Source organism: Glycine soja, chromosome 8 (genome assembly GCF_004193775.1).
Source record: "Glycine soja cultivar W05 chromosome 8, ASM419377v2, whole genome shotgun sequence".
In the NCBI taxonomy this organism is placed as follows: Eukaryota; Viridiplantae; Streptophyta; class Magnoliopsida; order Fabales; family Fabaceae; genus Glycine; species Glycine soja.
The window spans coordinates 18,095,434-18,109,179 of NC_041009.1; the positions used below are offsets into that span (position 1 = coordinate 18,095,434).

Sequence of the window (13,746 nt, forward strand, 5' to 3'; positions counted from 1 at the left end):
TACACTTGTGTTGTTTCTTTGATGAAATTTGCTATGGTACTATAGGTGGTTCTCTGTATTCAACCATTCTTCATTTTTTTTGTTGTCTGTTGTTGGATAAGTCTTTTTTATCGGACTCATTTATCTATGGATATGCACGCTAGTTGGATCAGATCGAAGAGAAACATTCAATTAAATGACTTAGCCGCGACCACGAGCGAGTTATATATATATAGGGGTGATGTTTGATTAGTTTGCGGGATGTTAAATTTCTGCTTGGATATTTTTGTGAAAAATTGATTAAATGACCTGAAAGCTAAACAACTTGTAATACGATTGAAAAAAACGTTTAAAGGTAGTCGCATAGCAGAAAAAAAGTGTCAGTCTAATGGATCATTTTGTATGGGGCCACTTCTGTTGTCAATGCCGTGAACATGGTTAATATCACTTTGAAAAAAAACCATGTTTCCCCACTAATACTGATATTTGGAAGAATTAATTATACAACTACTACTTGGGGATCACTATTGCAGAGAAAATTAAATATTACATAGAACACAAATCTATTACAAGAGTCTTGAAAAGACATTTATCTGTAAAAAAAGTTAAGAGTAAATTACACTTTTGAATCATGAATGAAGCTTACATGTACTTCATTTGAGAATTATGTTCTACTCCCTCCTTAAATATTAATATGCACCTCTCTCTCTCTCTCTCTTATTCTTATTAGCATTGTCAATAACTAGTTTGGGTTTATAGTATAAATTTTTGAATTTTACAAAATGAAATGATTTTGGGATTTGATTTTTCTACACTGTATAAAGTACAAATGTAAGGACATATATACCCTTGATTTGAAGTAAGCTAAGTTTATGAGGTGTTTTAATAATCAAAGTTGGATGTAATGTTTACTTTCTCGCTGTACAAATTAGCTTACTTTAGAGAAGTCTAAGCTAAGATTTTGAGTGAAGTTTTGAAGTGAATAGAAGAAATGTTTAAAATTTCAGTTTAGGCTTAAAGGAAAGAAATTAATGATATGGTGTTCAAGACTAGCTATTGAGAATAAAAAAAGGAAAAAACGAGTTTATAAGTTGAATCATTACTTAGAAAAGTTAGAATAGCATTTCCAAAAACTTTATATAAAGTTATTTTGATTAAACAAGTTTTTAAGTTAGTTAAAAAGCTAACATAATCTTTCACTTCAACTATAATGATAAATCAATTTTCTACCACCCAATAAATGTAATTTGTATAATAAATAATAAATTGGTGAGATCCTATAATTGACTATTAGTATTGAATTAAACCAAAGGGGGGGGACAGAGGAATTTGGTTAATGATCAGCAAAGACTAAAAAAGAGAAAAAAGGGGGTGCTTGTACTTGTGATGGTGTGTGCGTTTGAGAGAAGAAGGGGGTTACCGTGTTTGTTTCTTCACCGAACGAACAAGCATATGGTAGCTTAAAGCCCTAGTTTCAATGCGAACATCCTATAATCTTGTTCTTCTTCGCTCTCGCTTCCGCCGCTCTCACAATTTCCACGCATACCGTTCCCTCTCCGTCGTAATCCTCAAACCAGACCACCATCCACCAGCTATCATTCCCTCACATTCCCGATTCCTTCTTCCCGGCTTCAATGCTCATCGCCATCGCAGTGCGTACATCTCTTTTTACTTTTTCCTTATCGTGCTACTTTTATCTTATCTTAATTCTCTTTTCTCTTCTAGGTTTCTTTACCAGGGCTAAGCCAGCAACCACCAACATTGAATTCAACGATCACCACAGGTCTCTTTTATTTTACTTTATTTAATGCTTCCATTTACCTGCACCTGATTCTTTTCCTTGTATGTTATTGTAGTCAGCGAGCTGTTAAAACTGCATTGTGGTGTAACTTTCTTGTTTTTTCACTCAAGTTTGGAGTATGGTTAGCTTCCTCTAGTCATGTTATGTTAGCTGAAGTCGTCCACTCTGTTGCCGATTTTGCTAACCAGGTTCATTTTCACCTCATTAGCCTTACTTCATTCTTATTTTCATCTCCTATATTTTACCAAACTAATCAAAACGAGAAACTGGCATGTGCTGCATGACTTATTTTGTAGGCACTACTTGCTTATGGTTTATCTAGCTCGAGGCGTGCGCCAGATGCTATTCATCCGTCAGTGTTGATTATGTTTCTCACCCCTGCTTCCCTATTTTTAATCTCGAATGTTGAATATGCATTTCCATTCACATGCTGTATGATTCAGGAGCTATTGTACATAATTGTTGCTGAATCACTCACTGATTTTGCAAAATCTAACTGGACTCAATATATGATAATAGTTTGTTATGCCATCCATTTCTATTTCATGAGATGAACTGATACATTGCTTTTGTCTTTGTGTGACTTTGGAATTTAATCGGTATGTTAAAGTGGCAATCTGTCTTCTATTTCTGCAGTTATGGCTATTCCAAGGAAAGATTTGTTTGGTCCTTGATATCTGCTGTTGGGATATTTTGTCTTGGTTCTGGTGCCACCGTTGTTAATGGAGTACAGAACTTGTGGATTGCACAGGTATTTAACCAAATTGGATATTTGAAATCAATATTTTTAACTTCTTTAATCATATGTTGTTGTCAGTTTGCTTATTTTATTCATCTGCAAATTTTCTCTTATTCAAGTTATTGACTTTTGAGACTTTACTTTTCCAGCCCCCTGAGAATATGAAATATGCAGCTTTGGTGATATGCGGTTCATTCGTCATTGAAGGTACTGCTGTCTGCATTTCAATCTGAATGCAGTCTATTTCTGTCCTTTCCTTCTTCAATGAGCATTTTCTGTCAGGTGCCTCTCTTATTGTTGCCATACAAGCTGTCAAGAAAGGTGCTGCTGCAGAGGGAATGAAATTAAGAGACTATATTTGGCGAGGCCATGATCCCACATCTGTTGCTGTGATGACAGAGGTGACAACTTGTTGCACTTATCTTTAGTTCCCAAACATGTTATGGTTTATTTGGTTTAAACAAGCATTGCTGATGCATTTATGCTCCCCATGGTAAAGATAATGCATTTTTGTTGTCATTTTGCTTAAAATTTGCATTGTTAAGAGGAGTTGCATAATTGTCCCTTTAATCGGCTATGGAACATGAGTCTATCTTTCTATTTAGTTTTTAAACCCTTTAGTAATGAATTGAGATTTTGTCTGGTTTGTTTGTTCTAATATATGGTAGCAAAATATGCAGGATGGTGCTGCAGTCACCGGCCTTGTTATTGCTGGGGCATCATTGGTTGCAGTGAATGTTACTGGAAATGCCATTTATGATCCCATAGGTTCTATTGTAGTTGGCAACTTACTTGGAATGGTAAAGAGGATTCAGAAGACAGCAAAAATTCCCCAGGCATTTGAAGTGGTATCTATTTTATTTTAATTCCATTCTGAATTAACCATGCAGGTAGCCATATTTCTTATCCAGAGAAACCGGCATGCTTTGATTGGTAGAGCCATGGATGACCATGATATGGAGAAAGTACTTCAGTTTTTGAAAAAAGACCCGGTACAAGCTTTTTGCTAGTTTCTATGGAAATCACATAATAATTTTTTTGTCATTCATTTGACTAAGGTGAATTTTTGCTTTAGGTTGTAGATTCCCTCTATGATTGCAAAAGTGAAGTTATTGGGCCTGGATTCTTCAGATTTAAGGCAGAAATAGGTTCCTTTCTCATCTTTGTTACAGAATTCAGATAATGAATTATGCATGATGGTGTTAAGCTGATCATTCTTAATGAAACAGATTTTAATGGAGAAATGGTGGTGCAAAATTATCTTAAAAGGACTGGTCGTGAAGAGTGGGCAAGACAGGTAGATACGCATTATAATGTTCATGTAAAACCTCTGATAATATGCTGCTATGTTCTGCTGCTGTTATTAGTATTATTCACCTACTGCTGCTTTTGATTACATGCTAGCAATGCATTGCACTTGTTTAAAATATGTGCGTTTGCAATTTGCTTTAACCTACATGAAATTATCGTAGGGCCTTGGTTCTCATTTAAAAGAATAATATATTCCGTCTCTTTGGGCATGATTAGTGTAGGTTAACTCCATCCATCGGCTTTCCTGATCATTCAACAAAAGTTATATTGCCCTGCTATTATATGAAGCTTTCATATTGACTAAGTTGATTTAGCACCACCTCTTGACTTGTTTTATTTACAGTTTCGTGAAGCTGCTAAGCAGAAGGATGATACTGCCATGATGAAGATTATGTCAAATTACGGTATGCAGTAGTAAACTGGATCCTTATAGTCTTACTGATTAAGTAATTCCATGCTTACAGTTGTAAGATGTTACAGGTGAGGAAGTAGTTACAGCTTTAGGAAGTGAAGTAGATAGGTTAGAGAAGGAGATCCAGAATCTTGTGCCTGGTATTCGGCATGTTGATATTGAGGCCCACAATCCTCCAACAGAAACAACCTTGTCAAGTGAAAGTTTTCAATAAAATCGACACTCTCTTCACATTCATTTATATTATCAAAGCATTTATGAAAAATTGATTTGGTTTTATCCAGTATCACGAGTTCTGAAGAAATCCGGAGTTGAGTTACATGCCTCGGGTTGAGTCGACACTGGACAGCTCTTGATATATTTGTGCGCAAGTAAGTACTCATGTTTTCCTCTTCGCTGAAACGTGACATCTGAGCGAATTCGAGGGTGAAAGACTAGAAGGCATATATTGAACAATGCTACGATGCTAAGCTCAATGAATAATTAGAAGCGGTAACTTTTTCTGTGTGCCCTGCAGTTCCTGTCACTGGCGGCAAGTATATCATAGTTAATGTAATTGAGGAATGTTATGAACGCATTCTTTAATACATTGTTTTTGACACTAAAATTTATTCTGGCTTAAAAATCACGTATGTCACTGTTTAATGAATCTTATAATTTGGTTAGTCATTAGTTAAAAATAATGAATGTATTAATAATTTTGGTAGATAAAGTCGATTACATGAAATTTCAATTGCCGCTGCCGAATGGTGCCTAGCCTTTGCTTTAAGATAGAGTCCATAAAATTGCCTATAGACAGTTTGACACCTTGCTGGCCTGGTAAGAGTAGTTTCGTATGAAATTAGTTTTTTTTTTCTTCATTTCGAAAAATACAAAGGAATAGAATACAGCCGCCATCCTGATAGCACAGGATCTGGGCAACATTGAACGGTCTCCATAGTATCTCTCATTTTATTAGGTGGTTCGGATTTAATTTAATATTCTTTTTGAATTTTTTTTCTTAGTTCTTTCCTCAATTTTATTCTTTATCCAAACAAAATATTTGAGTCGTTAACTCATTAGATATGAAAGAATTGAATTGAATTATAATTATCTCCAACTAAACTGACTGGTATAGTATTTTATTTTTGTTATTGAAACTAAACTATCGAAAATCATACATTACACTTTGGTTGATATGAAAGAGATGAGAAAGGAAGAGAAATGGAGAAAAAAGAAATTAAATGTGTGATTTTCGGTAATCTAGTTGAGTTAAAAGGAACGGAAATTCAAAAAAAAAAATGGTGCTCTTGTCCCATTTATTTTAATGTCGGAGTTTCATTGCATAGTAGTGCCCATATTCTCGTCAATGGAGGTGTGTTGGAGGTCGTCTTCTGCAGGTGCCCAAATCTACTCATGATGTCGTGCTGAGCTTGAGATGACTTCATTCCGGTGACAATGGTGATCTGTTGAGTTCTCTGATCGTTGAAATTGATCCGATTCTGATGTGACGAGATAAGTGAATTTTTGCAAATAGACGGCATTGTTCAAATAACACAGCATTTTTACAAATCACAGGGGTGAGTTTTTTTATTCCTACCAAACGACTTTTAATTCAAATGTTTTTCTTCTATTTTCACCTTATTTTTTTTCAACTAAACTTTCATTTTCACTTATTTTCCACCTATTTCTTCTTTTCTCTCTTATTCAGTTCCAAGTTTTCCCTTTCTTTCCTAGGAACCAAACACCGTAAAGCAATTGGCAATTTGGCAGCATAGTTGCATCACTATAAATGTTTTATTCAGTTTCACTCTCGAGTAGCGGACGAATTACGCTGATTTTAAGATAAACACAAAATCGTTCGAGTAAACTGAAGTTTTCAAAAAGACCTGCGAAGAGAAAAAATGACAGAAAAAAAATGAGAATTGGCTATTTCCAATTGGACAAAACAATAGTTCATATACTAAGCATAAATACATAAAATCTCGTCAATAAAGTCATTAAATAACGTTGTAAAAAGTGGTATACCAAAACTAAACCCTTGCTAATACGGTCAAACCAGTAAAATCAACCCTCAAAATTTCTACTAATCGTTGACTTGCGCAAAAAGGCCTTGTAAAACACCAAAATAATTTCAGAATGAGACGAGAACAAATTCAAAATCAACATGGTTTCATACCAAAAATTGCAGAACAGAAAGCTACGCATATAAATAATGGGAATGTTGTGTAATAAAATATACCACTCATACTTGTAAAAACGAAAAAAATTCAACCTTAGCAAAAAAGATTTAGCAAAGCCATAAATGTGCTATTCTCAAAATTTCAGATACGAAAATCGTCTGATATTGATCTAAAAGCCAACAAGAAAAGATTCATTCAACTAATCAAATGATTGAACAGTGCCACAGCTCAATTCATTCTCCTGATTAGCTCATTGATGTAATTCTCCCGGTTTCCAGCATCACCTCCCTCGACATAGTGGTTTCTCTTCTTCTTTAAGCCACCCAAAGGAGCCTTGAGCTTAAATGGCCAAAGGAAGTTGTTAGCCTCCTTAAAGTGAGGCCCAACAGTGATGATCTCATGGATCAGATCTTCAGTGGAAATGATTCCATATTTGCCCAGCGCCTGTCATCCAAGCAAGTCAGAAGCATGTAGTGAATTAATTCAAATTTGTAATACAGAATTGTAAATTAACAATACCTGCTCAATGATGGAGTTGTCAGTTAGAGCAGTCCTCTGCTTGTTTAGCTTTCCATACCCTCTCTTGTAAATAAGTTCTCTCACACTCTTAAGATTTGGGTATCTAAAACAAAAGCAGAAGTCTCATTAGCAGTTATAAAAACCTATAATCATAATTAAATAAGTATGGCAGGGAAGTAAACATACCCATAAGTCACATAGGGCTCAACTCTGTGCAGCATGTTCACTGTGGCTTTGTTAACTTTGAGAAATACACCATTGAAAATCTGTTTTACAAAAAGATAAGGATCAGCATCACCAAATTGCTTCTATATGAATACAAATACAAATATTCAGTATAATGGTGCTCTTTGCATGCTCAAAAATGCATCCTATACTTCAAATGGAAACAAGTTGCATGGATTGAGCACAACAAAACAAATCCCAAGCATCCAATAGTTGCTATCAAACTAAATAAACTACAAGTATACAGATCCTCAAAGTACAGGCACTTTAACAGGTCACAAGATTAAAATTTAATCTAAGGCCAAGGGATCAAACATGAAATCATTGCCTGGGGAACACAATGAAAGCAGCAAAGTAATTGGATTAGAATATTTCTCTGACTAACTTTATTGCCCTCTTCTTTTGTTTCTCCAAGAAGAAAGAACACATAAAAACCTTCATGGTCCAACTATCCTAACACTAACTAGAAATGAGAAGCATAACAAGGCATGGAATAGAGCAAAGCATCAAAATACCATTTAAGCATTCTATTACAAATATACAAGTAATACCTGTCTCAATCGCAACAGCTGCAGGATCTTCCTTGATTTGGGATCCATGGCATTAATACTGAAAAACACAATTACATAGTCAGACTAACCTGAATATTCTAAAATCTCTAATGAAGCAGATGCAAATAAACAAAGAAACACATACCCACGAATGCGAACAATAAACAAGAGCTTAGCCTCTGGATCGACATAGAATCCACCTTTCAGCTTGGCCTCGCGTTTCAACCGAATCAATTCCTTCTCCTATTATAATCACAACAACAGGTTCAGAAACGAAAGAGAAAATTGCAAATAAAACAAACTTAGGGTAAGAAAGGTGTACCTGGTGATCGTACTCCTTAGCGTACTGCTTAGCTCTGTTGTAGATGAGTTTGCGGCTCTCGGCTCTCTTCTTCTTCGCAGCCTCAAGGTCTTGCTTCTTGGCCAACGCCCATTCCTCCTCTCTCTTCTGCTTCTTCAAAACAGACTCCGGAACCACTGCCTTCACTTCTTCACCCATCTCTGTCGTTCGTACAATCAATTCAAATCTCAGATCTAAACACTTATATGGCGGATTAAGCAAAATGCAGAGTTAGAGAAGAACAATGGAAGATCAAAGATGGAACAATAGGAACGTACCGAGCAATGGTAAGGATTCGCCTCTTGCGTGACTGCGAGCGAATTAGGGTTTTCTCGGCGGGCTAGACAACACGTGAAATGAAATAGGTAGGGTTTTTGTAGTAGCTGTGTGCCTTGGGGCTTGTCACATTCCACGGTTCTGATTCCTCTTTCGCTTCCATGTTTGATTCTGACCGTCGATGAATATGAGACCACTCTTGGATCATAAGCCCGTCTCCATTTTCACACCCATTAGGCCCAAACATCTCAAATGGCCTTTTTGCGGATCACATTTTTTTAAATGCTTACCGGTTCCATTAACTTATGTGAAATGCAAAATTAATCATTAATTAATTAATATTTGTCAATATATAAAATAAAATTTCAATGTGTAGGTATATGTCACGTAATATTATATGTGTTCCCTTTTATTGAAATGTAGTATTTTTAACATAAAAATATAAAATTCCAGTAAATAAAGTGATTGTAACAAGTATATATTCTGATTTAAACTAATTAAGGTAATTATAATTAGTATAAAAATATTTTAAATTAAGATAATGTAATAATTGCATTATCTTAAGATGTATAATTATTTAACGAATTTAATTACTACTATTTTTTTGTGACAAGAAAGCATAGCAAAATAAAACAGTACCTACGAGAAAAAGATAATTACATGTAATCTAATTTTAATATATTATGACTAGTAATTCTTGTTAGCAGTAATTTTTATCTTACTAGGTCAAAAACCAAAATTCCAAATAATTATTCTGATTACTTTTAATATTGTTCTTACCTTTCAACTCACTAATTTAATTTTAATATTCAAGTACTTTCTTTCATTAAAAATTTATAACTTAACTTTTAATACATTACAAATAGTGGTTTTTATTACTATTAACATTTCTAAACTTTTCAAAATTTAAATAATTATTTTTTGTCTTTCAAAATGTGTTCTTGAAAGATGAAAAAATAAAATTTAGTTTTCAAAAGTGTAAAAAATGAAACAAATTTATTTTAATGTTAACTTTCACTCGTTTACGCTAGGAAACTCACTTAAGTGACATGCAAAAAACACAAAAATCTTATGAAATTGATGTTCACATGATCATATAGACTAAAGTTACTAATAAATAGGTCCATAATTTTAAAATTTTATTGATATTTTTGACCTTCAAAGATATAATTTTTTAACAAATATATCCACTAAATATATAAAACTTAATTAGTTGACATCAATAACAAGATACTATAAAAGGTTTATATATTTCATAGATATATTGTCAATAAGTTGTATTTTTTAATAATGAAAATGTCAATAAGTTGTTAAATTTAAGGGCATATCTATTGGAAATTTTAGTCCTTATATTCATGGGAACATCAATTTCATGATATTTTTGTCCTTGCATGTCAAGTTGACGAGTTTCCTATTGTTAACCAATAAAAATTAAACAAATTTATCTCACTTTTTATGCTTTAAAGGTTTATTTTTTTTCATTTTTTAAGGATATATTTGTCATTGTCACACACTTTTAAAGATAAAAAATACTATTTATCCTTCTAATTATTTTAAAAGGACAAATATTTTACTCTTCTTTTATTAATAGTTATTATAAATATTTAGCACAATTGATTTAGGAAGTATATTGGAGTGAGATTTTAAAAGATTATTTTAACATAAAAGATCTTGTAGATTTAAATTAAAAATATTTTTAAAAAATGTAATGAATTATGATATTTTTAAAAGATTTTTACAATAAGATTTAAAAATTTATTTAATAAATTTATATTATAAAAATTCAACGATTTAAGAAAAATTTATAAATTTACAAAATTTTAAAGGATTTGATAAATTAAAAAAAACATTAAAAGTTACGAGAGTTAATAAAAAATAGCAAATAAATAAAAAGAATATTATTTATTGTAACATTTATCATATCAATTAAGAAAATCAATTTTTTAAAAATAACAAAAATCAGAATTAACAACGTGGACGGAAGTGAGTATAGCCTGTGTGCGCTGGCTTTCGATGTTTTTTGACAGGAACCAACACAAAAATGCAGTACCACACCACCATTATTCCATTAAAGACACAAATCCAGACGAGTTCGTCCCCGGCACCAATTTTGGCTGTTGCGACCAATCTCCCCCTTTTGTAGTTGGTTTTTGTTGCATTATTTACTGTTTGTGTCTGCTCTTGCGACGTTGTGTTGTGTCTACTCGCGAGTCTCGTTGGCAATTGTAGCAATGTTGTTGTTGGGGTGTTGCAATTCTGCTCGCGTTTGCTATTCCTAGATGTTGCGTTCTTTTTGTGAATCTTGGATTCTACATTCAGCTTGTTGCATTCTTCTTGGAGAGTTGTTGTTTTTCTTCTGTTGCTGGAGTGTTGCGAATCTGCTCACACTAACAATGTTTGTCTTTGATTGTTGCTGGAGTTTTGTTGTTCCTTTCATGTGGTTGTTTTTTTAAAATAAAATAAAGAAAGTGCCCGGTTATTAACTTTCATTATTTTAAATTAATTATTTGAAATATTAATTAAGTTAAATGTTTTAGATAAAAAAAATAAAAAAATATCACACTAATACATTTTAAAAACATAAAAAATTAAAATAATTTTTTTAGTGAAATAAAATTAAAATAAAATTGAATGAACCAAAAATGACAAAAGTTCTTTCTAATAAACTCACGCAACTTGTGTTAATTTTGTTACGTGATTTAATGCAATGAATCCACAACGGGAAGGGGAAGCAAACACAAACGTAACATAATAAGCCTTAATTAACACAGTTAGTCCCTTTCTTTCCTTGATCCTTTGAGCTCCTCATCTCCATTCATTTATATATGTTATGATTGACGTTGGGGTGTCTTAATTCCCATGTTCTTGAAGGAATTCCCATAATTGACCTCCCTCGCTCCAACAACCAACCACACATCCGCGTGCATGAAAAGAGTAACCAACCATGTCATTCCAAGGATGGGTTTGACAGCGTCGAAATACTGAAGAAGAGAAGGAGAAAGGCGAGAAAAGCACGAAATTCCAAAAATTTTAGCTGTTTGAAAGATATGAAATAGACATGAAACATTTGAATTTTTGGATGGATTCTACTGGAGTAATCTTTTACATGTATGAGAAAAAGTGCGGAGAAGTTTTACATGTATGAGAAAAAGTGCAGAGAAGCTTTTAGTTCTGTGGACAGCTCTTTCTCCTGCTGGCATGCACTAATTTGTTGGTTTCTTTCAAATATATATATTTTTTATTTAATATTGATTGTTCTTCTTTTTTTCTTACAGATTAAATAACTTTAATTCAAATATTTCTTTTATCTTTCACTTAGCTCATACTAAACAACCTTTATTTCTCATTTATTTATCTTTTTTTTTTCTTTCCTCACATACCTATTTTCTCCCTCTCTCTGTTTCTCCTCCTCCCACTAAACACAACCTAAAACATTATTAGAGTCAAGGGAAGAAGGTTAACACAGATTCTACTTTTATTTCAATGAACATCACTGGAATGGATTCCAAACTTAATTTAGGCAATTCATCTTCACTTGTTAAATTATGCATAAAGCACAACTGGTTTTCCCTTCTTTTTTTTTCCGGTTGTAATTCATCAAGTAGTTAATGAGTTGTGTATACTTAAAAGAATGTGAATATGAAGATATAAGATTAGTTTAATGATTAAAGAAGAAATGAATGTCTGAAAGATTGTGAATTCAATCTCTTTTACTAACAAAAGCTGACATTCTAACAATTAAACACTTTCTTAAAAAAAAAGATGTGAATATGACATGGATATGATCCTAAGAGATGGAAAACTTGTCCTTCAAGCTTATTATAGCTTTGACCTTAAGCATTCAGGCAAATAGGTTTCATGAAATATCAAACTAACTTCTTTTTTTTCATGCACAGGAAGGCGAAGAGAGATCCAAGGGAGTCAATAGCTGCGGTGAGTGAAGCAATTGCTTGAAGGAGTGAACAAATGAAAAAGACATAAGAAATATGATAGCGAAACATGGGTGCAGGAAGCATCAGTTAATGGGTCTAGTGAAGGAAGGAACACAGGGGTGCAATTAGAAGAGCGGACCAAGAGAACAATTACAAAGCCTGCGTACCGGAGGGACTATGTGTGAATGATGCTTGTCATGGCTGAGCTGGCAACAAGGGATTTGTAGGATAATGTTGGTCTACCTTTAGGAGACAACATAACCAATTCTATTATTGTAATATTCCCTAGCACAAAATTACAATTCAGTTAGTGAGAATCATAGTATAAATATACCCATGTAATAAGCTGCAGATCAATGAAAAAATATACTTGCCTTCCCCGTCTCTCTTCTTGAAGGTACTGGCCCCTCGAAGCCAACTGCTAGCTATTTTCCTATCAATTTTGGTGTTGTCGTTGTTATGGCTGATGCTTTCAGGGCCAAGGGGTCCTCAGATAAGCTGGAAGATGCCATTCTCAAACTCACCAACCACCAATTGTCCCTTGGTGAAATAATGCAATCCATGTCCCTTAAGTTTGATGAACTTCTTCTTCGCATGTCACCATTGCTTTCCACGCCTACGTCCGTGCCACCACCCATGACGACCCTACCACTTGTTTCTGCAACAAATCACCGCATGAAACTAGATGTACCGAGGTTCGATGGCATGACCCCTTTGGTTGAATCTTCAAGATCAACCAATTTTTCGAGTACCATGCTACCCCGGAGCAAGAATGACTCATTATCGTTTCTTTCTATATAGAAGGCAGAGCCCTCACTTGGTTCTAGTGGATGACCAACAATGGTCAATTCACTTCATGGCCCGCGTTTCTCCAAGCCCTCCAAACTCGTTTCGTGCCCTCTCACTATGACGACCTTACTGGGGCTCTTTTCAAATTGACTCGGAAAGGAACAGTAGCACAATACCTGTCGGAGTTTGAAGATTTGGCCAACCGATTAGTTGGTCTTCCTTCCTAATTCCTTCTAAGTTGCTTTATTTCTGGCCTCACTCCGGAAATTCGTCGGGAGGTGCAGGCGTTACAGCCCTTGACTCTTGTCCAGGCAGCCGGGCTCGCGTGACTCCAAGAGGAGAAACTCTTGGACACGCGCCACGTCTTGCACAGTCAACCACCACCCATCGTCTCACTGCTGCCCTCGTGTCTTATGGTGACTCCATATCTCCTTCCCTCGCCACCATGCCCACCACCATCAACCCTCAAATGCTTATCTCCGGAGGAGATAGCATCTCATCGCGAACACAGATTGTGCTTCAATTGCGATGAGAAATACCATCGAGGTCACTGCTGTGCCTCTAGGTTTTTTCTCTTGGTGGCAGATGAAGAGGACGCCCCTTTAGCTCATATAGAGGGTCTTGACCCGCCTCCTGACCCACTCGATACCCATGACCCATTTGCGGCCCAAATAAGTTTTAACTCTTTAGCGGGTCAAATGGCCCCGAAA

At 34.6% G+C, this 13,746-nt stretch overlaps 2 protein-coding genes across 2 annotated transcripts; one reads left to right on the forward strand and one right to left on the reverse strand.

The window, feature by feature from the left end:
* Positions 1 to 1,286: 1,286 nt before the first annotated feature.
* LOC114422523 (metal tolerance protein C4-like) lies at positions 1,287 to 4,948 on the forward strand. Its single transcript, XM_028388919.1, has 13 exons — positions 1,287 to 1,631; positions 1,705 to 1,762; positions 1,836 to 1,968; positions 2,077 to 2,132; positions 2,417 to 2,531; positions 2,669 to 2,726; positions 2,802 to 2,920; positions 3,200 to 3,319; positions 3,410 to 3,511; positions 3,595 to 3,667; positions 3,749 to 3,816; positions 4,174 to 4,234; positions 4,311 to 4,948. Exons 1-13 carry the CDS (start codon positions 1,457 to 1,459, stop codon positions 4,454 to 4,456), a joined length of 1,284 nt encoding a protein of 427 aa, XP_028244720.1. The 5' UTR covers positions 1,287 to 1,456; the 3' UTR covers positions 4,457 to 4,948.
* Positions 4,949 to 6,376: 1,428 nt separating this feature from the next.
* LOC114422524 (60S ribosomal protein L7-4) lies at positions 6,377 to 8,471 on the reverse strand. Its single transcript, XM_028388921.1, has 7 exons — positions 8,318 to 8,471; positions 8,022 to 8,200; positions 7,845 to 7,942; positions 7,700 to 7,757; positions 7,110 to 7,189; positions 6,924 to 7,026; positions 6,377 to 6,848 (listed from the first exon to the last, which is right to left on the reverse strand). Exons 2-7 carry the CDS (start codon positions 8,196 to 8,198, stop codon positions 6,633 to 6,635), a joined length of 732 nt encoding a protein of 243 aa, XP_028244722.1. The 5' UTR covers positions 8,199 to 8,200; positions 8,318 to 8,471; the 3' UTR covers positions 6,377 to 6,632.
* Between the last annotated feature and the right edge of the window lie 5,275 nt (positions 8,472 to 13,746).